The sequence below is a fragment of the Drosophila grimshawi genome, unplaced genomic scaffold, assembly GCF_018153295.1.
Source record: "Drosophila grimshawi isolate 15287-2541.00 unplaced genomic scaffold, ASM1815329v1 contig_1369, whole genome shotgun sequence".
NCBI classification, from domain to species: domain Eukaryota; kingdom Metazoa; phylum Arthropoda; class Insecta; order Diptera; family Drosophilidae; genus Drosophila; species Drosophila grimshawi.
The window spans coordinates 1825312-1849863 of NW_025062891.1; the positions used below are offsets into that span (position 1 = coordinate 1825312).

The following is a 24552-nucleotide window of genomic DNA, read 5'->3' on the forward strand; positions in this document are numbered from 1 at the left end:
GTCTGACAGGGCCTAGTATTTTACTATCGGCTCTATAAAATAATCGATTTAATTATATCGACGAGTTTTCAGGTCAACTGTGAATATCGAATGCTTAATGGCAAGTTCCATCCCTGGCAGTATAAGTCGGCTTCTACATTGTTTTTCGACTGCTTTGTGGATATGATTTGTCAAAACAAACATTCATAAAATGGATTATGACACATTGCCTGAGCTCGGTGGTAAATAAATTCAAAGTTGATAAGTAGTTGCACATTATCTACTTATTTTCGGAAACGTTTAGTGTAAATGTATAGTCTTGCATGCATATTTATTCCCTTTATATATATGTATGTATATATATATATATATGTGCTCATTCACTATTGTATATGTATGCATGTTGTGGATATGTATGTGTATTTATTCTGATACGTGCAAGCAAAATTAAATAGACGTTTTGGAAATACATACAAATGTGTAAAGATGCAATAAATTCTACGAGAACATAAGCACTTATACATTTGTATGTACGAACGTCTGCAAAGATGAACGTATTTACTTGTGTGTAAAAGATATATGTGTACATACATATGTATTCTTACTTTACATACATATATTTGTGTGTAGTGCTACCCGGCATTGTTCGGGCCAAATGTTTGCCTTTAAATTATAATTTCAGTTTTATAAGTTGAATGCTGCTCATACATAATTTCCTTTCCAAAGTGAAATCCATCTCTAAGGAAATGTATTATTCGGAGACAATATATATAGAAAGACGGGCGTAGTATAAGTAAAATTGGGCTCATATAATATGTAACCATGTAGAAAAGTGTGACCTTCCCAATATAATATTCCTCCCTGGGGGTGCATTCTCCAAGGAAAATTTGTGACACATTTCAAATGAACTTCCCAATTCAACGACAAGGCAAAGGTTTCGAATTCTACTGTAGCCAAAGTTTTGAGTTCTTGATAATATTGAGCATTTTGAATTTTGATTATTTTTATTATTGATTTATTAATTATATTTATTTATGTTTGATACACAATAAGTTTACAGTATTTAATCCAACCCTTCTGTAAACATACTACTTTGTTGACTTTGTGTAAATCGTAGACATAAACAATTGAAAATTGGTATTAATTTCTGATATTTTTTCGCCAGATCTGCTCACATTGAGCTGCAACAAGAGGCTCGAGCTGTTGGGATCCCTACTAAGTGAACCAGATGGCGACAAAATGTTGCAAAGCTTCAACTTGGAGGATAAATTCAAGCGGCATCAATTCTCAATGGATGCTTTATTGGATACGTTTATCCTACTTTATGATGAGTGCACAAATTCATCGCTTCGCAGAGAAAAGAGTGTTTCCGATTTCCTCAAGCTTGGTAAGCAATTTATGATAATTTGCCAATTAAAACACAGACTAATTAAAAATAATTGGCCCTTCAGCTAAACCATTTGTCCACATTGTCCGCAAATTGCGATTGACTCGCGAAGATTTCGAAATATTAAAAATAATTGGACGTGGAGCATTTGGGGAAGTCTGCGTTGTTCGCATGCTTTCCTCGGAAAACATTTTCGCAATGAAAATCCTGAACAAATGGGAGATGTTGAAACGTGCGGAGACAGCATGTTTTCGGGAGGAAAGAGATGTCCTCGTCCTTGGTGATCGTCAATGGATAACAAATTTGCATTACGCTTTTCAGGATAATATCAATTTGGTATGTTCTCTCGTCCCGATGAAGATCCCGATATAGATGAGTAAACAATTGTTTATATATTCATTTTGTTGTAGTACCTGGTTATGGACTATTATTGCGGTGGCGACTTATTAACATTATTGAGCAAATTTGAGGACAAACTTCCCGAAGACATGGCCAAGTTTTATATCACCGAAATGATATTGGCCATAAACAGCATTCATCAGCTCAAGTATGTGCATCGGGACATAAAGCCCGACAATGTTCTGTTGGACAAACGTGGCCACGTACGATTGGCCGACTTTGGATCGTGCCTGCGATTAGATAAAGATGGCACAGTTCAGTCGAATGTTGCAGTCGGCACACCCGACTATATATCGCCAGAGATCTTGAGGGCAATGGAGGATGGCAAGGGACGTTATGGCACAGAATGTGACTGGTGGTCCCTGGGCGTTTGTATGTACGAAATGCTGTATGGCGAAACTCCCTTTTATGCCGAGAGTCTCGTGGAGACATACGGCAAAATAATGAATCATCAGAATTGCTTTAATCTACCGTCACAAGATACAGCGACGCACTGCAAGTTATCGGAGGCGTCCAAGGATCTGCTTTCCAAGCTAATCTGTATACCCGAGAACCGACTCGGTCAGCGGGGATTGCGGGATTTTATGGATCACACATGGTTCGATGGAATCGATTGGAAGAATATTCGATCTGGTCTGGCACCCTATATACCGGAAGTCTCAAGTCCAACCGACACATCCAATTTTGATGTGGACGACAATGATGTGAGATTAACCGATTCCATACCTCCATCAGCGAATCCGGCATTCTCTGGCTTCCATTTGCCCTTCATTGGGTTCACTTTCTCGCAGAACTGCAGCAGCACAGACTCAAGAACCGCCGGTGCCGATCTGCTGCCTGACAATAAAAATCAAATGTCGCTCGACAGTTCGCCGCTGTCCACTGAACTGACCATGTCTAAAGAATCTGAAAAATCAAACGAATCTCTCAACAAACAATTTAAGGCATTGACCGAACAGTTAGTGCTAACAAAGCATGAAAAGAACGAACTGACCGTTAAATATAATGAGATAATGGAACGTCTGCAGAGTCAGGACTCTGAACTGAAGGACACAATTGCGCAGCGCAATGCGGCAATGATGGAATACTCGGAGGTCACCGAGAAACTAACCGAGCTGCGAAACCAAAAACAGAAGCTCTCCCGCCAGGTGCGCGACAAGGAAGAGGAACTCGACGCGGCAATCCAAAAAAATGATAGCCTACGCAACGATCTGCGCAAGTCGGATAAGACAAGGCGAGAGCTCGAACTGCATATCGAGGATGCGGTGAACGAGGCATCCAAGGAGAAGAAGATACGCGAACATGCCGAAGAATGTTGCCGCAAATTGCAGAACGATTTTCGAAAATCTGTACCAAATGTGGATGCCACAGCGACGACAAACATAACATCGGGCATCGCAGCCTACGAAATCGAACGCATCGAATTGCAATATGCGGAGAAATTGAGTCATCAGCAGGCGCGCAACAATCTCGAGTTGGACGCACTCCGGGAACAGCTGAGCGAGCTGGAAGCTTCGAATTTAATACTCTCCAAAGAGCTTCAGCAGGCACACGAGAAATTGAAATGTACACCGATCGAATCGATTGCCGATTCGGCCGAAACAATCTTGGAGCTGAAGAAGCGCTTCGAATTGGAGAAGTCGACGTGGAATGAGGAGAAGCAACGCTTGAGCAGCGAGGTGAGCGTTAAATCGAAAAATTTGCGTGACATCCAGGCGGATGAGATACTAATCCTGAAGGAGCTGCAAGTGAAACGCGATGCAATCAACCACTGGGAACTCCAGATGGACGAGATCATAAAGTGGGTGTCGGATGAGCGAGATGCCCGCAGCTATTTGCAGGCGCTGGCCACGAAAATGACCGAAGAAATCGAATACCTCAAGCATGTGGGAACGCTCAACAATAATGCTGTCGATCACAAGAATTGGCGCAATCGCCGCTCACAAAAGCTCGATAAAATGGAATTGTTGAATCTGCAAAGCGCCTTGCAGCGTGAGATTCAAGCGAAGGCATTCATTGCCGAGGAACTTAGCCAAACGAGAGCTGAACTGATGTCCACGCAGAAGGAAGTCGGTGAATATAAGAAGCGATGTGATACCATTCTGTATGACTACAAGAAAAAGGAGGTAGAACTTCGCGACTTGCAGAAAATGGAACTGGGTGGTTATTCGGAGTCGTTCTTAAACAAGGCATCGCATCACAATAATGCCTTCTTCAAGGATATGTCCATGAACACCGATCTGATTGACGCCGACGAATCGTATGCCAACGATGCCAGGGATAGCATTTCGTCAGCCTCGAATCTGTTTCAGACATCGAACACTGGAATGCTTTTCAACTACGAATCAAAATATTCGCTCAAAGCCGCCAAGGATAATTTGAGCGCAAAGAATTCGACCATGAATGATGACATTAGATCAGAGAGTAGTTTAACCTACGAGGAATCGAAAAAGAAACCGAGCAGCAATACAGCAATTCATCAGTTTCTTGTACGCACTTTCAGTAGTCCAACCAAATGCAATCATTGCACATCGCTAATGGTGGGACTGACGCGACAAGGCGTTGTCTGTGAAATATGCGGATTTGCCTGTCACACGGTATGCTGTCAACGAGTGCCGACCATGTGTCCCGTGCCCATGGATCAGACGAAACGGCCCCTGGGCATTGATCCGACACGGGGCATTGGCACCGCCTATGAAGGCTATGTCAAGGTGCCCAAATCGGGTGTCATCAAGCGTGGTTGGATACGCCAATTCGTTGTCGTTTGTGACTTCAAGTTGTTCTTGTACGACATATCCACGGATCGCTGTGCCTTGCCGAGTGTAAGTGTGTCGCAGGTGCTGGATATGCGTGATCCTGAATTTTCAGTTGGCAGCGTTCGCGAAAGTGATGTAATTCATGCAGCTAAAAAGGATGTACCATGTATTTTTAAGGTATGAGTTCAACTTACTTGCATCTAAACATTATTAAACACACTTCTCGTTTGTGGTTGCAGATTAAAACTGCCCTTATTGAGGGGGGAATCTCGTTATGCACTTTAATGCTGGCCGATAATGAGTCGGAGAAATCAAAATGGGTCATTGCATTGGGTGAACTTCATCGAATTTTAAAGCGAAATAATTTACCAAACACGGCCATTTACAAAGTCAATGAAATATTGGATAATACCTTATCGATAATACGCAACGCACTGTGTTCTGTTATAACTTATGCTAATCAAATATTGCTGGGAACTGAAGATGGCTTGTTCTATCTCAACTTGGATCAGTATGGTGAGTCTATCTATAAACACATTAAATTGCTGCATGTTTCAATTATTATTATTTCTGTCTGATAGAAATTGCTCGCATTGGCGAAACGAAGAAGATTCTGCAATTATGGTATTTGGAAGAGGAGCAGATTATTGTAATTCTTTGTGGTAAACAACGCCATTTGAGGCTGCTACCGATAAGAGCATTGGAGGCCAGCGATGTCGAATGGATCAAAGTCATAGAGTCTAAAAACTGTATATCTGCTTGCACCGGCATAATTCGGCGTTATCCGAGTATTGTTTATTCATTCATAATTGCATTGAAACGACCCAACAATCACACGCAAATCATTGTCTACGAAATAAATCGAACGCGCACTAGACACCAAAAGACTTGTGAGTTTACCATCGGATATTTGGCCCAACATCTGCAGATATTGTCGGATATGCGACTGGTTGTTGCCCATCAGAGCGGATTCACGGCATACTTTTTGAGGGGCGAAGCAACAGCAATGTGTAAGTTAACTAAACTGTGAACATATATATATATATATATATATATATATAATTTATTTTTTTATATTAGCTCTCGTTCATCCCGAGAATCAGTTATGTGCATTTTTAAATTATTCGGGCGTTGATGCTGTTCGAGTAATTGAAATACTGTCCCCAACCGTTGGAACCTTTGGCGAATACCTATTGGTATTCCAGACTCTAGCCATATATGTGGATCTACAAGGACGAAAATCACGCGATAGAGAAATAATGTATCCGGCTTTCCCTACTTATATAAGTAAGTATATTTATTTATAATATTATATTATTGATCTATTTATGAGTAATGAATCGTCTATTTGCTTGTAGCATATTCCGATGGTCATTTATTGGTATTCTCAGAGACTCATTTGGATATATTCAATACACAAACGTCTGAGTGGGTTCAATCAATTGGTATAAAACAGTCGCTTCCTCTGAATAATATTGGCAACGTTGTTTTAACATCCATCAATGATACACCGTTGATTGTTTACTTGGCAAATATTCACACAAGTATGTTATACTTATATCTTGTACTTGATGATGTTGATTAATCAAATATATGATATCTATATAGAGGGACTATTGCAGCATCGTGATGGTGACCAAAAGGGACTCAGCAATATTAAACGTAGATTTTCTATTAGAGAAATAAACAAAACAGTTAAAAGGTAAGTAAACAACATCACTTATATATAGGATTTACGTAATTATTATTTTATGAACACTATTTCAGTGATCGAAGGTCAAAAATGATATCTGGTCCAACGAATTTCAACCATATTTCCCATATGGGTCCTGGAGATGGTATTCAAAATCAGCGTTTACTAGACTTGCCAACCACTTTGGAGACAGCCGAGCACACAAGCAAGTCGCTCATAACTTCGATAAATTCCGTAAACCAAACAAGGAAGTCCAACTTTTTGGATCAAGGTGTGTATTAGAAATGGTTATAAACATTCTACGCATTTAAGATAAAATAAATATTTCTCAAAATCTAACTTTTGCAGCTGATGGCAATTCTGAGGATTTCGGTAATGATAACATGCTCTCTAGGACTCCCAGCCCAATTGGGACACTGCTTTTTGATGACCTAAACAATATCGATTAACTTGTAATACTCATATTAATTTAACCCCTATTGTCGAATAAAATTTGTCAAATCTCATTTCTGCATGTTTATTGATTTTATTTATAAGATATAAATACAGAACTTGAAGATAATCGTCATGATTAAAGATAGACACTGGTGTTTATGTAGTGAAACTCTGAGAGGCAAGCGGTCCGTTTAATTCCTTGAATGGATCTGCAAATTCATGCAGGGGTTAGTCAAAATGAACAACAGAAATTACTTGAAATGAGATATGGCTTGGTTCAAAAATTCACAATCATAAAAAAGCTGAACCGATTTTCAACATTTTTCATTATTAAGGAATGGCCTCTAAAATAATACTCCAATAAAAATTATAAAGAGCCATTTTTCTAGTTGCTTGCTTAGTCAAAGTTCGTAATTTAAACATCGTTTTGTTTGATTAATAAATGTGTTTCATTCTCGAAATGGACCGATAAATTGAATATCGATAATTTAGTTCCTGGAAATGTATAAATCAACCCTGTGAACGCCAAATCGGTTCCATATAATTAAACTAGTTCGGTTTGTTTTGACAAAACTCAAAATGATAATATAATTCTATCTTATCAAGTAGTCGGAAAAACAGAAGGAAATTATTGTGCTGTGCTATCATCGTATGTGCTAAGAAGTGTGAGTATATTGTGCAAAAGATTAAATTCTCTTAATTTCATGTGCTCTGCTCATTTGAGCATTGCACATACAAATTTATGCGGATACATACATGCATACAAATTCGGCCAGCGACCATGTAGATGTAGCATGTATGTATGTATATTTGTATGTGTGTGTGTATGTATGTATTTGTATGTGGTCCGGCTATTCATCTGTGGTTGACCGAAAGTAAATAAATGTGTACAGTATGTATGTATATATAAGTTTCAAGTGCAATTATGATGTACATAAGTGTCTATGTGTACATATATGTAAAACACCTTGATGTTTAAGCATGTGTACATGGGCTGCACCGATATGTAAGTATGTAACTATGTATATGCTTACATACATACATGTAACATACATACATATTTACATACTAGTTGTTTATTATAATAGTGAAAATATGCTTTAAGCACAAGTTCTGTTTCTCGGCCAACATGCACATTAATTAAAGCTTAAATGCCGGCTTCAAAGCGATCCAGCTAAATCTGATCAAGTGAGCCTTTGTTCTTTTACTGCACGTGCTATGCGAATTATTTTCTAAATTAAATTCATTCATTCAGACATTTTTGTAAGCAAATACTGTGAATTGTGATTTAAATCGTTGGCGTTTTTAAGGTCAAACTGGAGAAACATCTGTGCCAGTTGTTAAAAATCGTATCTTTGGTATCCATATTAAAAATCGTAATGTGCTTGATTTACTTTTAGAAATGTCAAAATGTCGGTACATTATAAATTCAAAAGTACCCTTAATTTCGACACAATAACATTCGATGGACTTCATATTTCTGTTGCGGACTTAAAGCGAGAAATAGTGCAGCAGAAAAGACTGGGTAAAATTATTGATTTTGATCTACAAATAACGAATGCCCAAACTAAGGAAGGTAAATATCGTAAAATGTTTGTCCTTAATTGGTTTTCTATACATCTGTAATGACTATTTTTCTGATTGATTTTTAGAATACAAGGATGACAACTTCTTGATCCCAAAAAATACCACATTAATTATTTCACGCATACCCATTGCACATCCAGTTAAAAAAGGATGGGATCCGCCCGCAGATAATGCGAGCTCAAATGCGCCATCGAGCAAGGCAGATAACATAAATATGGATTTATTTAAGATGCAGGGAAGTGAAGAGGACAAAATCCAAGCGATGATGATGCAAAGTACAGCAGATTATGATCCTAAAACGTAAGTATCTTTTCGTTATGAATTTGTCTTTAAACACTTGTTGGTCATTAGGCAATACGTAGAGAAGATTCAACATTGTACTAAATGACTTGATGTGTAGGTATCACCGAATTAAAGGACAGTCTCAAGTGGGCGAAGTTCCGGCCTCCTATCGATGCAATAAGTGTAAAAGAGGTGGCCACTGGATAAAGAACTGTTCTTTTTCATCGGGAAAAGAACAATTTGAAGTCAAGAGAACTACAGGCATTCCGCGATCATTTAGGGGCAAAGAAATGTAAGTGTTACTTATTTCCCGATTCCATTATCTATTTCAATTAAACCGATCCTCTTGATTATTGAATTTCAGTCCAACAGAACAAGAAACATCAAAATTCATTGCATCTACTGAGAAGGATCAAGAAATTCCAGAAGATTTAATATGTGGTATTTGCCGAAATATATTTGTCGATGCCGTAATGATACCGTGCTGCGGCAGTTCCTTTTGTGATGATTGTAAGTATACAGTTTACATCATTATATTTGAGATGCATTAAATAATTAACAACTAATGTTAATTGAATTTCAGGCGTCCGAAACTCGTTGCTGGAATCAGAAGATAGTGAGTGCCCGGATTGCAAGGAAAAGAACTGTTCCCCGGGTTCTTTGATTCCAAACCGATTTTTAAGGAATTCAGTAAACGTTTTCAAAAATGAATCTGGATATAAGCTTGCAGCATTTAAGCCTGGTAAGATATGAAGACAGCCTTTTAGTTTATGTAATTCCTTTTAATATGTTAATCGTAATCATTTAAATTGAAGACTACAGTTTGAAATATAAATAATATAATATAATTATTACTTTAATAATTTCGACATTTCGCTTCCAGTCACTAAAGTCAATCCGGTAGTTGAGAAAAAAGAAGAAGACCCTGTTCCTGAGCAAGAACCTATTCCAGATGAGTCCAAGCAAACAGAACAAACGGAAGCCGACAATATATCTCAACCACAACAACCGATTAAAACTGAAGAACAAAATGTTACCAAAAACATAAATAACACTAATACTAATTCTACGGACTCGGTCAAAAAAGAAAAAGATAAATTTGATTCAGATTATGAAGACAATATAACAATAACAATGCCACAAAAAGTTAATAACACACTACTGATCAATGCTGACACAAATAAAGAGCAAGTGAGTAAGAATTGTGAATTGTGATTAGTGCTATTATATAATTCCATTTTGTCATTTCAGTCTGTACCCTCATACTCACACAAGTCACATGGCAACAATGTTCATCCACGCCGTGAAGCAAACATTGAGTATAAACCTGAGATGGAGAAAAAGCATCAGTCGTACGATAATAATGAAAGGATTCGGCCCCAGAATGAGCGAAGTCTTTTACCCACTCCAGTTGGCACTCACCACAAATATGCAAATATGAACATGAGCGAGCAGAGAGAGCCGAACACAGATCAGAGTCGTCATATGGGGCTATATAAGCCAGCATATATTCAAATGCCTCCCCGATGTCCAACAATGATTCATATGCCCCCCTACAATAACAATGGATATAATAATATGCCCCACAGGCCGCCAATAAGGTAGGATTAAATAAATGATTAATCAGACTATGACTTATCATATAACGATATTAATATTTTTCAGCTTTGGCCACTATCAAAACCAAGCACCTGTACATCAAATGAATACATCATATATGCCAGGTGCGAACATTAATATCAATCCATCGCAAACATTTCAGTCCACGAATTTGGCATCTATATATCAAGGAGTCGCAGCCAAAGTTGGCACTGGGTAAGTGATGTCCCATATGCTTATATTTACCCACCACTTATCTATATATATATATATTTATGTATATATTATATAACTATTCTGTAAACTTGTTGCAGACTTATAGATGATCCGCTTGAAGCCTTCAATCGAATCATGAAGGAAAAAGAGAAGCAGAAAAGCGATCGTCGCCGCAGTCCAGTGCATCACAGATCTCGATCACCGGGAAGACTGCGGCATCGGTTCAAGTCGCCGGTGTACGATAGAGGCTCATCCAGAGAAATGATCATTAAGGAAAAGAGACCACGCTCCCGGGAAAGGAAGCGTGAATATAGCTATGAAAGACGGCAGAGTCGAGCTACCCGCCATTCAAGTCACGGATCGAATTCACCAAGCGACAAGAAGAAGAGGTTATTCTATACATTAAGTTACTTTTACAAATACATATCTATCTATGCGTATTATCATCCAAAAAGGAAAAGAAAAATCAATGGGAAAGTTATTCTATAGAAACGCAAGTTAGCTATTTGATTATTTAAGATACATCCAAACTATACCGATATAGTATACAGCGTTCACCTTAAGCCAGATGGAAAAGTTCTAGTTTATATTTGATTGGTTACTTTATTTTCAAATAAACGATTCCTGTTTATTATTTACTTCGGAGTCTCAGTATTGACTTGTATCCAGCTGGAGATAGATAAACAAATAAATACATGTTTAATATATTAAACATAAAAAATGGATATTAGACCAAAATGGTAAGCAAAAACATCTCATTTTTGTTTTGTTTTACTTAAGTTATAACAAACGTGAGTCATTCTAATTTTTATTTAAATGAATTGATTGAAGCTATTTAAATAAGTTTACAGCGCAATGTTTGCTAGAATTTAAATGAAGAATGAGATGTTATTGTTTTTTGGTCTAATAATAAAACCTTTTATTTATAATATATCAACAATACATTTCGATATATATATATATATATAAACATTTTTAATCTATATTTAAATTAGTTATTCACAACATAAAATAAATTATTTACTTAATTATTTCAGATTTCTCCTAAGAGGTGCTTTCGATCATGTTTTCTACCTATTTTTTATTATGTTTAGAGTCAATGTCTCATTTAACTTATTTTAACATTTATATGTTTATTTTACAGATATATGCATAGACGTTCACCATCGCCAAAATCAAACTATAAGAGTCGACCAAGAGAGAAGTCGGTAACCAAACCGTATGCGCCCAAACCAGACACAGTTGAGCCACCACCGCCTGGTTTTGAATCATTACAAATTGAGAGTTTAGCGGATAATGATATGAACTTTAATAATAAGGCAATAGATACTGATGTGGATAGAGATTTTCATGGGCAAACTCACTCCGCAAAGAGGCCAAGAACGTATAGCAGTAACAACGTAGACATCAAAACTGTTGATCACATTTCTAGAAGCCTGACGCCACCGGCAAAGTCAAGGATTCTAAAGGCTTCTCGAGATGAAATAAAATGTGCGGATATGTACGAGAGTCCTCCAAAAACACCCGACAGAAGAGAGCAACATATTCACATCAAATTGGAGAAACCGCAAAGTACTCAGTTGCTAAATCTGGAGAATGACACAAGCGCTGTACACTCCGAGGATCATTTGGAATCCAATAACAATATGGAAAAGGAAAATAATATTCAGTTAAAAGACCGAAAAAAGAAGAAAAAAGTCAAATCGGAGCGCAAGAAAAGTAAGAAAGATAAAAAGGAAAAAAAGGATAAGAACAAAAAGAGCCACTCGGAAAGTATTGAGCCTGCACCAGAAAAATTCTCTGTGGACAACTTAAATATGAATCCGTGCGACGAAATCGCTGAAAGCCACACAAATCATTCAAATCAAAAGATACTATCGAATAGCCTTGATCTGGACACTTTAAAAAACAATGAACCTATATTAAATATAGAGGTTACAACAGATCATGATTTAGATCGCGATAATATCGATGTGAATGATGTCCAATTATCAAAATGGGAACTAGACGATTCTAGCTTAACCAGTAATTTATTTGATCCCTGTCGAAAAGTGTCTTCATCCAATAAAATGCAAGACCATTCTGAAATAACATCTGATGTTATACGCAAGGCGGAAAATGCAATTTTTGCAAAGGCAATTAACGCAATAAGGCCCGTTGAGTTTAAAGTTGTGATCGATACAAAGCATAACAGTAAGGACACAACGATTTCATTGAAAACGGATTGTAGAGATCGCTCGCATTCCCCAAAATCATCAGCTACCAGTAAATCGGTAAAAGAAAGGCTAGGCAACAAAGTTGTTCGGGAGCGAGACTATTCTTCGGATCGATCCAAGACAAATCAAAGAGAGAACTCTGGCCGACATGTTAGCGTTGAGAGAAACAAGCATAGTTCGGGCAGTTATAGCTCCCGGACAAGGGAAAAGGATTCCAAAGAACGAATTAGAGTAACAACCGAAAGAAAGTACGAAGATAGCCGAAATCCACGCAAGTCGTCGCATGAGCGTTCCGACAGTCAGAAACACAAGTCCCAATTCAAGGACAAGTCATCCACAAGAGATTCGTCTAGAAGTGAAAAGAGAAACTATGACTCAGATCGAAACTCGCACGGCAGTCGAAAAACAGGAGAGACGCGTCTAATTTCATCGATTGCTTCCAGACCGTGTCGCCCGGACAATCCATTCAGAAAATTCGATGAAAACCACTCAAGTAGTAGAAGTAAAGTCTCCAAATACGACAACTCAATTAAGAGAGATGTTACACCCCTGTCACCATCCGATGAAACTGAATATAAGAAACGTAAGGATAAAAAACTTAAGAAACTAAAAAAATGCTCGTCGACCGAATCAGTGAAAAGTGAAAAACGTAAGGATGTAAAAAGCAAAAAGAAGAGTAAAATCTTGAAGAAAAAGAAAAAGTCCAGGAAATAAACGGCTGAACACAAAAATCAAATCAAATAAGGCAAATCAGAAATATAATTTACCTAAAATTAAACAATATTTTAGTATAAGAAATAAAACCTATTGTACATGTACATTAAAAATATTGTAAATGTGAAAACGAGTGTGTCTTCTTTTCTCTAAATAGTTGGATAATAGAACTTTCTCTTCCAGAGTGACATCCACTTATTAACCACGAACATTTGCTGACAACTCACCTTCTAAGGAGCAGCAGCAGTATTAAATTTATATAAATACATATATATATATTTAAAATAAAAATTGGGAATGATTGCAGACCGGAGTTAAACTGCTGAAATTTAAAAAACCAACCAATTGTTCCTATGACAGCTATATATTATAGTAGTCCGATGTGGATTTTTTGTTGAAATGTAAGGATAAGCATGTAAGCATGTATGCATGTGTTTTTAATGAGTTTAGTAAGCAACCAAGTTGTTCAAGCATCTTAAGTCTGATCACTCCAATGGCTGCTATTTGATAGTGAGCCGATTCGGATATAAGATGCACATAAATCTATAGTCTTGTCTATTGCATACTTTGCGGAATATATCAATAATCCCATAAGCTCAAGAAAATATAAATAGATCTAATGCATTTGAATAAGTAAGTATTATATTTGATGGAGATAAAGAAATGTTTGTAAAATAAAAAAATCTATTACGCATTTAATTATTACCTTATTTTGTTATACAGGTTCGGGCATAAGCTGTGGGACATCAATTAGCAAAACTGCAAACGAGTTTTTGCAAAATAAACTAATCTTTATTTATTTTTATGTATGCAAACTATACTAATGGCAACCTAATCAAGCGCGTAAATAGTATATACAAATAGAATATCATCATGGCTGTGACCCGACTCAACATTATATAATGCAATGTATTTTTTCGTAAATATCTTAAGCGTACTCGAGTAAATATATGCACACATCCATCCATACATAGATGGGTGCATATTGAAACCACTCTCACTTTCGTTAGGCCCCGTAAACGAGTTCCACTTTTGCTCTCAGTGGTGTGTGCGTGGTGAGTTACTCAATGTTGTGTTGTAAAGCTGCTGCTGCTGCTGCTGCCGTTGCTGCTGTTGCTGCTGCTGTTGTTGCTGGTCCGTTAATTAGGGCCGAACTTTCAGCCAGCACTGAGCTGCATTGTGGCACAGACAAATCGAGATCTAAGCACGTATCGCGTCGTCTCTTCGCTTCTCGTCTCGTCGCGTCTCGTCTCGTTTCGTGTGTGCAGAAAAGTTTCACCTACGGATATGTTCGGTTGTGAAATATTCAATAACAGAGGTTTTTGCTTAAAAACACATACAATACCCAATTCACCACAATAATTACACAGATCTATTAAACCAATTAGTGAGCTCGAAATGATTCTCGCCAATAATAATAATAATATAGCCAAAAAAATGTGTATGTGATGTCATGTAACTTGAGTGCCACAAGATATCTGTTCAATAAGTGCAATTACATTGCACACACACACACACACACACATACGTATACATAGGAAAATGTATGTTGTGTGCAACAAAAAAAATTTATACATGTATATATAGAAGTATACCTTGATGCAACAAACCAATATACTTTTAAGAAGTGAAAATATTCCAAAAAACAAAAATTCAATAGATTCCCCCCAATAAGTTAAGCTTTAAGTTACTATGTAACAAGCAACAACCCGCCTGCAGATCGTATTTATGAAAGTAACATTTATGAAACCAGACTCGACTCACATTCATGAATAAGCTCTTGCAATGCAAAAGCTCGTCTAACAACCAAAAAATTGTATAAAGAAAATATTAAAAAAAAAAAACAAATAAATTGTTGCCTCATTTGGCAATGATGTATTTACTTCATTTAGTAGAATAGTTTTGCCCCATTAAGTAATTGTTTATAAATTAATGAAATTTAAAAATAAAGTAAACGATATAATTGTCAAATTAAAATTAAATCATAACAAAAAAGTTGCAACGTTATTTTTTCTATTTTTTATAGGTTCGGCAAACACAATGAAATTATTAAAAATAACTAAATAAAAGTGCAAATGAAATCATAACAAAAATATTGCAATGTTATTCCTTTTATTTTTTTGTAGGCTCCCCCGTAAAAGTGCAAACACAATAAGAAACAAATAACAGAGTGTTGCCAAATAAAACTTTATAATTGAGAAGAAATAAGTGCACGGCATTTGGAGTCCGTGATACGCCGTAATGGTGCAGTTACGGTCACGGTTCAGTGGCCCAGCCATACTCTTAATCGTAGCAATAGCAACCAATGCATATTCGGGAGCATTGGCAGCAAGCAACTCTGGCAATGCTGGCAACCCTGCTGGGACGGGGCGATCCGTTATGGGCAGTGGCAATTCGAATATACGCTTGGCGCTACCCCGAACGAGTGCTAGCCAAATAAATAGTGGCAGCAATGCAGCAGCGGCGAGCTTTAAGCTCGCTGCAAAAACATTAAACTCAACGCGTAATGGAAACTTGCGAACAAGGTGAGGTCTTTTTTTCTTATTATTTTTTTTAATAATATTACATACTGCATAGATGTGTAAGTACATACATACATACATACATATTTATATGTATTTTTCATAACTTTGTAGCAGTTTTGATGTGAGTGTGAGTGTGACTGCATTAGCCTCTTTATATGTATATATATATATAATATATACGTATACTTTTATATTTGTGTGCGCTTTTGTGTGAATTCAAATGGTCAAAACAAAAGATTGCGGCAACAAACTGGTTTTTGCATACTGGTTAACTGTATAGTCTTCATAAACACACACACACACAGACACACACACACAAGTGCAATCAATTGAATGAATGAAAAAGAAAATAAAATTCAACAATTCATTACATGTGCAGATATATACAGGCAGACACCCGGACAGACAGACACACGCGCACAACACAAATGCATAAATATATTCGATCATTTGTTAATTGCTAGCCAAAAAATTTAAGTATGTGTATAGATTCTGTACAATTTTTAAATAATACATAAATCAATTTTGTTGATTGTTTTTATGCATACCCTAAACGCATTCAAAATGTTCAAAAAGGGTATAATGCTCTCCAGCAAAAGTTTGCAACGAGCAGAAAGGAAGCCGACCGATCTCAAAGAGTATTTGTGTATTCAGAGACTATCAATTTGACATATAAATCCATTTAATTTCTGAAAATATCGATAGAAATCGTTTTATGATAGCAATAAAAATGACCACATAAATTATAGTCTTCTAATTGAATACGTTGGCTTAGAAAATAACCAAGTTATTAACTAAGACGTATTTAATATTGACAAATAAAAACTGCTATCACCACTTCCTCATAAACACATATAAATACAAACAAATACGCGTGCATGTGCCAGATGAGAGCAGTTAAATAATCAGCACAAATGTGTCACGTCATATGTATATCATCCCCTGATCTGCATTTATTTAAATATGTATATGAAAAAACCCGACGATTTCAGTTTCGGGCACAACAACAAGAAACCTGCTCGAGTCAATAAAATTGGGAACACTTGCACCTGCATAATTACCTTTTTAGACTTGAGTGTGCCAAATTAGAATCGATTTTATATTTTTTTATTTAAGACATTACTTTCAGGGTATCTGCTAGTCAAGCTCTCTCTCTCTCACTCGACTTGAGCTTTCTGGTTGTTGTTATTTCTGTTAAATAAGTGTATATCATGCCTAACAAATTATAAGTAACAAAATAGTGGGTCATTGAAAAATGTAGACAAATAATGATTGCAAGCACTCTCGCACTAGTTGAGAAAACAGAACTCAGGCATATACATAAATGTATACAAATATATATATTTATAATACATAAATTTGGTTGACCTCCACAAATGAATTACGGCTGAAGAATTAATTGTGCGAACGTCTTCTATACAAAGGAAAATTAGCTGAACGCCAGCGAAGCGTATTTTCTATTCAAAGCCAAAATATCTAGACTCTAGATTGTTACAGAGCCAAGTTGTGAAGTTGTGTCTGTAATAATAATAATAATTTCACACACACAAAAAAAGCTGTTTTGGTCTGCCCCTTTTTCGTTTCTGCTTTACTTTCTGTTATTTGCCAACATTTAACATTTTTTAATGTGCAAAAAATATTGTAAAGCTGAAGTTATTTTACCAACTCATTTTTTGTAGTTTTTCGAATTCATTTGAAATTGGTACAAACTTTATAGCTCCTCATAAGCTCGGCGAGGAAATCACCTTACATATTTGTAAGACTATTATTTTTTGTTGTTGATTATATCACAATAAAGTAGGAAAAGTGTTTAAATTGCTTATAATTTAGATAAAAATAAATTGTATTTAATTAAATAAATATAAATAAATAGTTAATAATTATGAATAAATTAAATTTGATACAGTATATAATTTATTCAAATAGTTAAAATGGACGAAAATGCTGACTGATAAAATAAATCGGAACGAAAAATTAAGTTATAAATAATAAGAATAATCATATAAATATTAAGAATAATAATAAAACAAATACAAATAAATAATGTATTTAAAAATAATATTTAAGATACTAACATCACAATTTTATACATTTTCAAAAATTATTCTTTAACAAAAATCTTTGAGCATTTTACAAAAGTCATTTTCTATAATGCAGTAAAATATTTCGGTCTCATTTTGGGATAAAGGTTATATTACAAGTTTGTTTGCTGTCAGCTTATATCAGTCGACACAGAAAAATACAAAAAGTAATAAATAAATTAAATTAAAGACACAATTTAAATTTAAATGGAAAATGAAATATTTATAAGTTAACCAAGAGACTGCAGTAAAACGTGTATATAGCAAACTCTATGGTCTGATCGACATTATAATACCTATTGATCCCTTATTTTGGGTACAGGGTATATGCATAAACATATATACAAATATAGAGATATATACAATATATATATATATATATATATCTATATATATTTGGTGCATGCTCTATGAGTGTGGTGGTGTTTTGTGCTGTGCTTTTCGTTGGTTTGGCTCGTTGGCTGGTTGGATTGTTGGCCCGTTGGATTGTTGGGCTTGTTGTTGGCTCGTTGATTGGCTAGCCAGCCAGTGGCAACTGGTGGAAAACCGGTCTGCTGTTGCCTGCGAGTGTGGGAAATGGGCAAATGAAACCAAACTGCGCGTTTATGACGGCTATTTGGTGGTGGTGCTGGACCAAAGTGAATGTGATGCAAATTATTAAATTTATTTAATTATACCACAACGCAGTGGACAACAATAGTCGTAGTGGCTATGGCTATTGAAAGACACACATGTAAATGTATATCAATATCTTTCAAGCGATAGCCTTGCATTGATTTGACCATAAACCAAACACCATACAAACACCATACCAAATACCAAAAAGGTATACGAATAAAAGAAAATGCACTGTGAGATACTCGAGTATATGGGAAATTGTCGCAATTTACGCTGAATTGGGAGTGGCAATTGTGGCACCCTTTTAAGGAGATATTCAGTCTAACATAACAAATTACGTGATTCGGGCTTTGAGGAGAGTTGTGAGTCTTATTTCACACATGTTTGGATGTTTGGGAGTGTAAGCGGTCATTTCTGGTTTTTTTTTTGTTGTACGATTTTTATTTAGTTAATTAATGGAAAAAACAGTCGAATACAATTCATCAGCCTAAGGTAAGAAAGCTGTAGAGATGTAATAAAAGATCCCATTCAAATGGTTGAGGTATTAAAGAGAGTTTGGATTGAGCAAACTCAGAAATATTTGCCATCAGCTAGTAACAACAAGTTTTTTTTTTATCACTTTCGTTTCAAATGCGTATTTCCAAACAAAAAATGTTAAAGAGTGATTTAAAAGTTCGTTATAGTCTTTTAGCAACGTTTTAAAGCTTATCGACTCTGGGTCAATGTTGGTTGTTAGTCTAAACACGGTAACAGCATGTCCGTATTTCTTTTTCAACATCATATTCATACTCAATAAATATCTATCCAATAGACCTGCCAGCTTGAACAGCTTTGAAAAAATTAAGATACAGAAATTAACATAAAATATATATAAATTAAGTTCATCTTTATAACTCAAAATCCAATTAATGCTTAAAGTCGAGCACTCTCGACTATGACTCTATCCTAACAGTTAACTGTAAACCTCTAACGATTCGGGCTTTTTACGTTCAACTCTCTTTCTCTTTATTCTTTGTAGAGAACAACAATTGCTGAGTATATTTGAGATAATAATAACAACACTCGAAGGAAAATTGAAACGAATTGATAATCTGGGCAGATCCGTTGAGGATCTGATGGGACATATAGAAATATTGGAGAGTCGTGTGACAAATAATGTCGAGAAAACCGAAGAAGCACTCTTAAAGCTAAATAGTCTTGATTCAAAATTATCAAATGTGGTTTATGTGCTACCGGAAGTGACTTCCTCTTCCGACAACGGAAGACACGGATCAAAGAGTGCGACGATATCACCAAATATCCAACTCGATAGCCGACTGATTCGATTGGACCAGAAAGTCAGTGATATTGATACGAAACTGGAAGTGCTTAAAACCCAAATCGATAGTAACTTTTTGCAAGTCGACGAATTCAATGCCGAGGCGAGTGAGAAAAAACCGATCACAATGAATGTCGTCGAGATTACAAAAGCAATGACTGCCGAAGTAATGACCCATGTATCATCAGAAGTCAATCAACTGCGCGATTCCACCGACAACATTGACAAAAAGCTGCAGTTTCACATTAATATCGAATCAGAGAATATCGGTCGAATGCTGCGAATGATGAGCGATATTCACGATGCTGTTGTCGATCACCACGAGCAATTAAATGGTTTCAATGTCACAACAACCGCCTTTCCAGCGATTAAATCGAGCAAAATCGATGCTCTGGTTAAACAGATGCGACCCATGGTATCCGTCTCGGAGAAAATGGATGAAGTATGGGATGTGGTGGTGGGCACCAAGTCTTCGGTTGATCATCTATTGCCCAAATCCGATGCACTCCTCACACAAACGCAGCGACAGGAGCGAGCTATTGGTGAAATCCATCAGGATCTCAAAACGAAAACGAACTTGATCATCAACAATTTGGATATGGTTGAGAAACGCTTAAAGAAACAAGAGGACGATGTCCAAATTTTGGCTCAACGACCCACGGATCTTTTAGTCGACCCAACTATTGATCGTTTGGTGGAGTACGATCCAAGCAGGTACACAAATATAATCCTTAAAATCGTTGCGAAACTAGAAAAAACTGATTTTTGCTTCATAGAGAAATTTATATTAAGAATTAAGAAAACTTAAACTAAACTTAAAATCGTTGCGAAAACTTGAAATAATTTAGTTTTCTTAATATATCAAATCTAAATTTATGAAATTTATTCTAAAACAAAAAAAAAAAACAAAAATTTCAAAGTATTTTGAAATGTTATTTCTTATTTATTTAACACAATCCATTATTTTGAGCAGGTACTCGGTGATTGAGGAGAGCTTAACGGATTTGAATGAGCCAGCAACAACGCCAGCGACGTCAACACGAACATCGACATCGTTGAATGCGTCAACGACACCCTATCCGACACTGAGTACCCCTACCGCTGCTATATCAACGAGCAGTGGTCATTCGACTACATCGAGCAGCAATCTAAACAGCATATTGGGCATTGTGCTGAACGCAACTCTGACAACATCCGCAACGGCTACGTCATGGAATGCCACACCAACAAAGTCGTCTTTCCGTAAGGGCGGCATTATCTTTCCTAGTGTCAAGAACAAACCAGCTGTGGTGAACAACACCTTTACCACCGACATATTCTCCCTAAAGGATGTCAAGGTAAACACCATATTTCTCTTGATAATCCATATTAAAATTGAAACATATTTTGAGATTTACTAGTGATTGTATTATAAATATTGTCTTATCATTTTATAAACAATCGGTGTAGTACAAAATACAGAAATTGTCCTAAACATGCTAAGTGTTTTGTGATACAAAAGGAGGTTCATAATGGGAATACAAATTGTAATATCTAAAGCTCATCTCTGGGCAATTTTTCTTTGCACGAGCAAGTGTAACTAGAATTAAGTTTCTCCATGCCTGGGAGTATCTCGACAGGTGCCACCAGTCGAGTGCTCCATTCCTTAAATAATACTGCGTGATAACAATAGATATGTTGTGGCAAAAGGTGTTCATCGACAAATGCTCGTGCATTTGCAATAATTTCCTTAACACGTAAATCATTTTCTTTGGCCCAAGCAATTTTTTCGATTACGTCACTGAGATCACGCTTTATGGGCACATAATGCTTATATGGCGTTAGCTTGCTATAAAAATGCTCGTAATAATGCGAGTCTTGCTTGAAGACTAACGATCCACCCGCCAGTAAATAGGGAAACCGATATGCCGCAACAACTCCATCAATATTCAATTGATATTTGTACTGCAAAGAAAACAGTGAAAATAGAAAATTTATTAGTATATGAATACTTTATGGCAAAATACTTTTGTGGAAGCAATATACCTTAAAGAAGTCCATGAATGATATGTGCGGCACCTTCGGACCGTATTCAGCCTCTTCATTGCGAAAGAAAAAGAAATTCGTAATGGACGCATTTATCGCATCGGGATATTGTCTAGCCAGATCGATGAGTTGTAAACGTTCTCTTCGCGAATCACGGCCACGAAAGAACGCCTTCTCATCCTTCTCTTGCCATGGATAAACATCCTTTTGCACTGATAACATATCCAGCATAACTCGCCCCATATTCTCAACTGTGGACTGGGTTATATCATATGTGGGCAGTGTTATATCATAAGTATCGTCACTTCCACACCAAGAAAATATAGGATATGGTCCAGATGTCCTTTGTTGCCCTCCCTTCTTCGACAGCGGCCAGTCACCCAGATTCAAATAGAACTCCATATCGGGCAGGAGAACAACTCGAGATAGCGCCGACAACGTTGCATCCATAAACATCTTAAATCCAGTATACTTTCCATAGCAAGTTCTCCAAATCTGCTGGTTCTTCACAACATAATGGCACAACGAAATGCTCTCCGGTGCATTATAGCGCTTCAAGAGATTATCCCGTATGGCGCTGAAATTCACTCTCTTAAACGAGTGCAGATCCCAGGATATCTGTTTATCCGCAGTAAAGGGCGAACAATCATTGTTCAGCAGCCATAAATTTAACTCCTGCGGACAGTAGCATTGCTCCGAGTACACCTTGTTGCGAATTAAATACGGAGATTGTGCAACTTGAGAGTTATTATACTGAACAACAATCTCCACATTCTCACACCAATCGGCGATCGTATAACGAACAATTGTCGATCCATCTCCGCGATCGATTTGATTTATGTTCGATCGGCATTTGCCATGTGGCGAATTTCCATTAATCTCAACTTTGAAATCAAGATGCGTGCGCGACACAAATCTGCAAAAACACGATAAAAGCGAAATTAAAAAGGAATTCAAATCTCTCTCATTAATTATTCATTTGATTCTTACTTGTTCCCACTCCTGTCGACAGCATGAATAAAAAAATATCTGGCTGGCAGGACAATATCATCCGGCTTTAGACCTGGCCCCCAAACGAGAGTTTTCTTAGCATCCAAAATTTGCTCTTCGCAAGCCGTAACCGAAAATTGCAAAATAAATACGAGTATAATACATTTTGTTGTGGTAAACATTGAGATTGATAAAAAAACGCTAGAAAAAGTATCAGTGTGACCGACTTTCGAAATGCAAAAATGTATGACCTTAAAAAAATACTATAAAAATATCGTAAAAAATAAAAGCTCAAAAGCAAATGAATTTCAAATATAATTGTAATATTTATATTTTTAAGCTACCACCATTCAATTAATTCAATTATTATATTCTTTCTTAGGGATTTTCATGTGTAGACATTTTAAATGCTGGCATGAAACAATCTGGAGTTTTTTATCTCCAAATACGTGGGACAACTTATTGGTTCCTGAAAGTGTACTGCGAACAGGCCATCTCAGATGGTGGCTGGACGGTAAAGTATTAATATTATTTCAATCAAAAACCAATTTTGAATTCTATATTAATCATAGGTCATTCAACGGCGCGATGATTTTGGAGAACCACGGGAAAATTTCAATCGCGATTGGGCGGATTATAAAAATGGTTTTGGCGAGCCAGCAAAAGAATTTTGGTTGGGCAACGAAAACATTTATATGCTGACAAATAATGAAGAATATGCCTTGCGGGTGGAATTGGAAGATTTCGAAGGCAACAAAAGGTGAGTACGGTTTTGTATGATTTGGAACCTTAATTTATAAATGATACCATTTACTTTTGCACAGATATGCTCAGTATTCGCATTTCAAAATACATTCCGAGGCAGATTATTACAAATTGGAAATCGATGGTTACGAAGGGAATGCGGGTGATTCATTAAATGATCCATGGTATGGATCCAATAATAGTCCATTTTCCACATACAACAAAGATAATGATCGAAGCTCACTCAATTGTGCAAGCATGCTAAAGGTAAATTTAAATTCAAAATTCAAAAACTAGATTACATATAAATCTGATATTAATTTTAATATTTTGCAGGGCGGTTGGTGGTGGAAATCCTGTGGTCGTGGCCTCAACGGACTCTATCTGCATGATCCACAAGATTTGACGGCTCGTCAAGGAATCGTCTGGTTTCGCTGGCGGGGTTGGGATTACACACTGAAAAAGGCCACAATGATGATACGACCTCGAATGCCACAGCCACAGAGTAGTAGTATGCCCCTGGGCCCAGTGACTGCAACTTAAACAAAAAATTTCTTAACTTTATTAATGTAATATACAAAGTTGAATTACTGAAACGAAAAGAGAGAGAGAGAGAGAGAGACGAATTTCTAGTAGATGATGAGAATATCCGTCCATTATAATAGCAAAATCCATGCATTATAGCCAATTTTATATATGCAATGCCTTCTGTAATTTTAATTTTGTTATCCTTTACAAATAATAACTTATTTCTCTAATTTTTTATTGTAGCGACATAAAAACTAGTTAATTCTTTTAAAATTGTTCAATAACGTATAAGTATTATTCATAAAACGCTGCGCTGCAATCATCCAATATAAATTGTAAATAGATTCACTGTTATAATGTCCTTGCATTTCCTTTATTTCGGATCGTTTTAATAAAAACCAAAAATGAATCGTAAGTATTTGTAGAAGCAAATCTGCTTCAACTTTAAATATCGATCTAC

At 36.4% G+C, this 24552-nt stretch overlaps 4 protein-coding genes across 6 annotated transcripts; 3 read left to right on the forward strand and 1 right to left on the reverse strand.

Moving 5' to 3' along the window:
• The first annotated feature begins 96 nt into the window (after positions 1-96).
• LOC6561117 (serine/threonine-protein kinase Genghis Khan) lies at positions 97-6720 on the forward strand. The gene is made up of 11 exons (XM_001987054.2): positions 97-221; positions 1145-1366; positions 1431-1702; positions 1777-4698; positions 4761-5037; positions 5103-5531; positions 5602-5808; positions 5880-6065; positions 6130-6223; positions 6289-6485; positions 6563-6720. Exons 1-11 carry the CDS (start codon positions 191-193, stop codon positions 6661-6663), a joined length of 4938 nt encoding a protein of 1645 aa, XP_001987090.1. The 5' UTR covers positions 97-190; the 3' UTR covers positions 6664-6720.
• A 464-nt stretch (positions 6721-7184) lies between these two features.
• Positions 7185-13393, forward strand: LOC6561118 (E3 ubiquitin-protein ligase RBBP6). The gene is made up of 11 exons (XM_001987055.2): positions 7185-7314; positions 8050-8225; positions 8302-8536; positions 8637-8810; positions 8883-9028; positions 9102-9260; positions 9402-9709; positions 9770-10119; positions 10184-10333; positions 10432-10722; positions 11478-13393. The coding sequence occupies exons 2-11, from the start codon at positions 8060-8062 to the stop codon at positions 13261-13263; spliced, it is 3765 nt and encodes a 1254-aa protein (XP_001987091.1). The 5' UTR covers positions 7185-7314; positions 8050-8059; the 3' UTR covers positions 13264-13393.
• Positions 13394-14342: 949 nt separating this feature from the next.
• On the forward strand, positions 14343-24451 carry LOC6560289 (fibrinogen alpha chain). 3 transcript variants are annotated; one of them, XM_001987056.3, is made up of 8 exons: positions 14343-14581; positions 15390-15788; positions 19506-20519; positions 20779-21142; positions 23203-23334; positions 23393-23580; positions 23645-23831; positions 23901-24451. In XM_001987056.3, exons 2-8 carry the CDS (start codon positions 15505-15507, stop codon positions 24105-24107), a joined length of 2376 nt encoding a protein of 791 aa, XP_001987092.1. In that variant the 5' UTR covers positions 14343-14581; positions 15390-15504; the 3' UTR covers positions 24108-24451. The 3 variants fall into 3 exon arrangements, with proteins under 3 accessions (XP_001987092.1, XP_032590677.1, XP_032590678.1); XM_032734786.2 differs by having other exon boundaries at positions 14441-14557; positions 23901-24420; XM_032734787.1 differs by lacking the exons at positions 23203-23334; positions 23393-23580; positions 23645-23831; positions 23901-24451 and having other exon boundaries at positions 14441-14581; positions 20779-21220.
• LOC116805041 (protein O-glucosyltransferase 2-like) lies at positions 21255-23018 on the reverse strand. Its single transcript, XM_032734788.2, has 3 exons — positions 22821-23018; positions 21831-22746; positions 21255-21749 (listed from the first exon to the last, which is right to left on the reverse strand). Exons 1-3 carry the CDS (start codon positions 23000-23002, stop codon positions 21339-21341), a joined length of 1509 nt encoding a protein of 502 aa, XP_032590679.1. The 5' UTR covers positions 23003-23018; the 3' UTR covers positions 21255-21338.
• Positions 24452-24552: the final 101 nt, after the last annotated feature.

Bases quoted from the DNA above. Each gene is read 5' to 3' on its own strand.
- LOC116805041 (XM_032734788.2), bottom strand. From the start codon at position 23,002: ATGTTTACCACAACAAAATGTATTATACTCGTATTTATTTTGCAATTT. The intron at 22,747-22,820 runs GTAAGAATCAAA...GTGTTTTTGCAG, and splicing joins GTCGACAGGAGTGGGAACAA to ATTTGTGTCGCGCACGCATC. The intron at 21,750-21,830 runs GTATATTGCTTC...TTTTCTTTGCAG, and splicing joins CATTCATGGACTTCTTTAAG to TACAAATATCAATTGAATAT.
- LOC6561117 (XM_001987054.2), top strand. From the start codon at position 191: ATGGATTATGACACATTGCCTGAGCTCGGTG. The intron at 222-1,144 runs GTAAATAAATTC...TTTTTTCGCCAG, and splicing joins CACATTGCCTGAGCTCGGTG to ATCTGCTCACATTGAGCTGC. The intron at 4,699-4,760 runs GTATGAGTTCAA...TTGTGGTTGCAG, and splicing joins ATGTACCATGTATTTTTAAG to ATTAAAACTGCCCTTATTGA.
- LOC6560289 (XM_001987056.3), top strand. From the start codon at position 15,505: ATGGTGCAGTTACGGTCACGGTTCAGTGGCCCAGCCATACTCTTAATC. The intron at 21,143-23,202 runs GTAAACACCATA...ATTCTTTCTTAG, and splicing joins TCTCCCTAAAGGATGTCAAG to GGATTTTCATGTGTAGACAT. The intron at 23,581-23,644 runs GTGAGTACGGTT...ACTTTTGCACAG, and splicing joins GATTTCGAAGGCAACAAAAG to ATATGCTCAGTATTCGCATT.
- LOC6561118 (XM_001987055.2), top strand. From the start codon at position 8,060: ATGTCGGTACATTATAAATTCAAAAGTACCCTTAATTTCGACACAATA. The intron at 8,226-8,301 runs GTAAATATCGTA...ATTGATTTTTAG, and splicing joins GAATGCCCAAACTAAGGAAG to AATACAAGGATGACAACTTC. The intron at 9,710-9,769 runs GTGAGTAAGAAT...TTGTCATTTCAG, and splicing joins CTGACACAAATAAAGAGCAA to TCTGTACCCTCATACTCACA.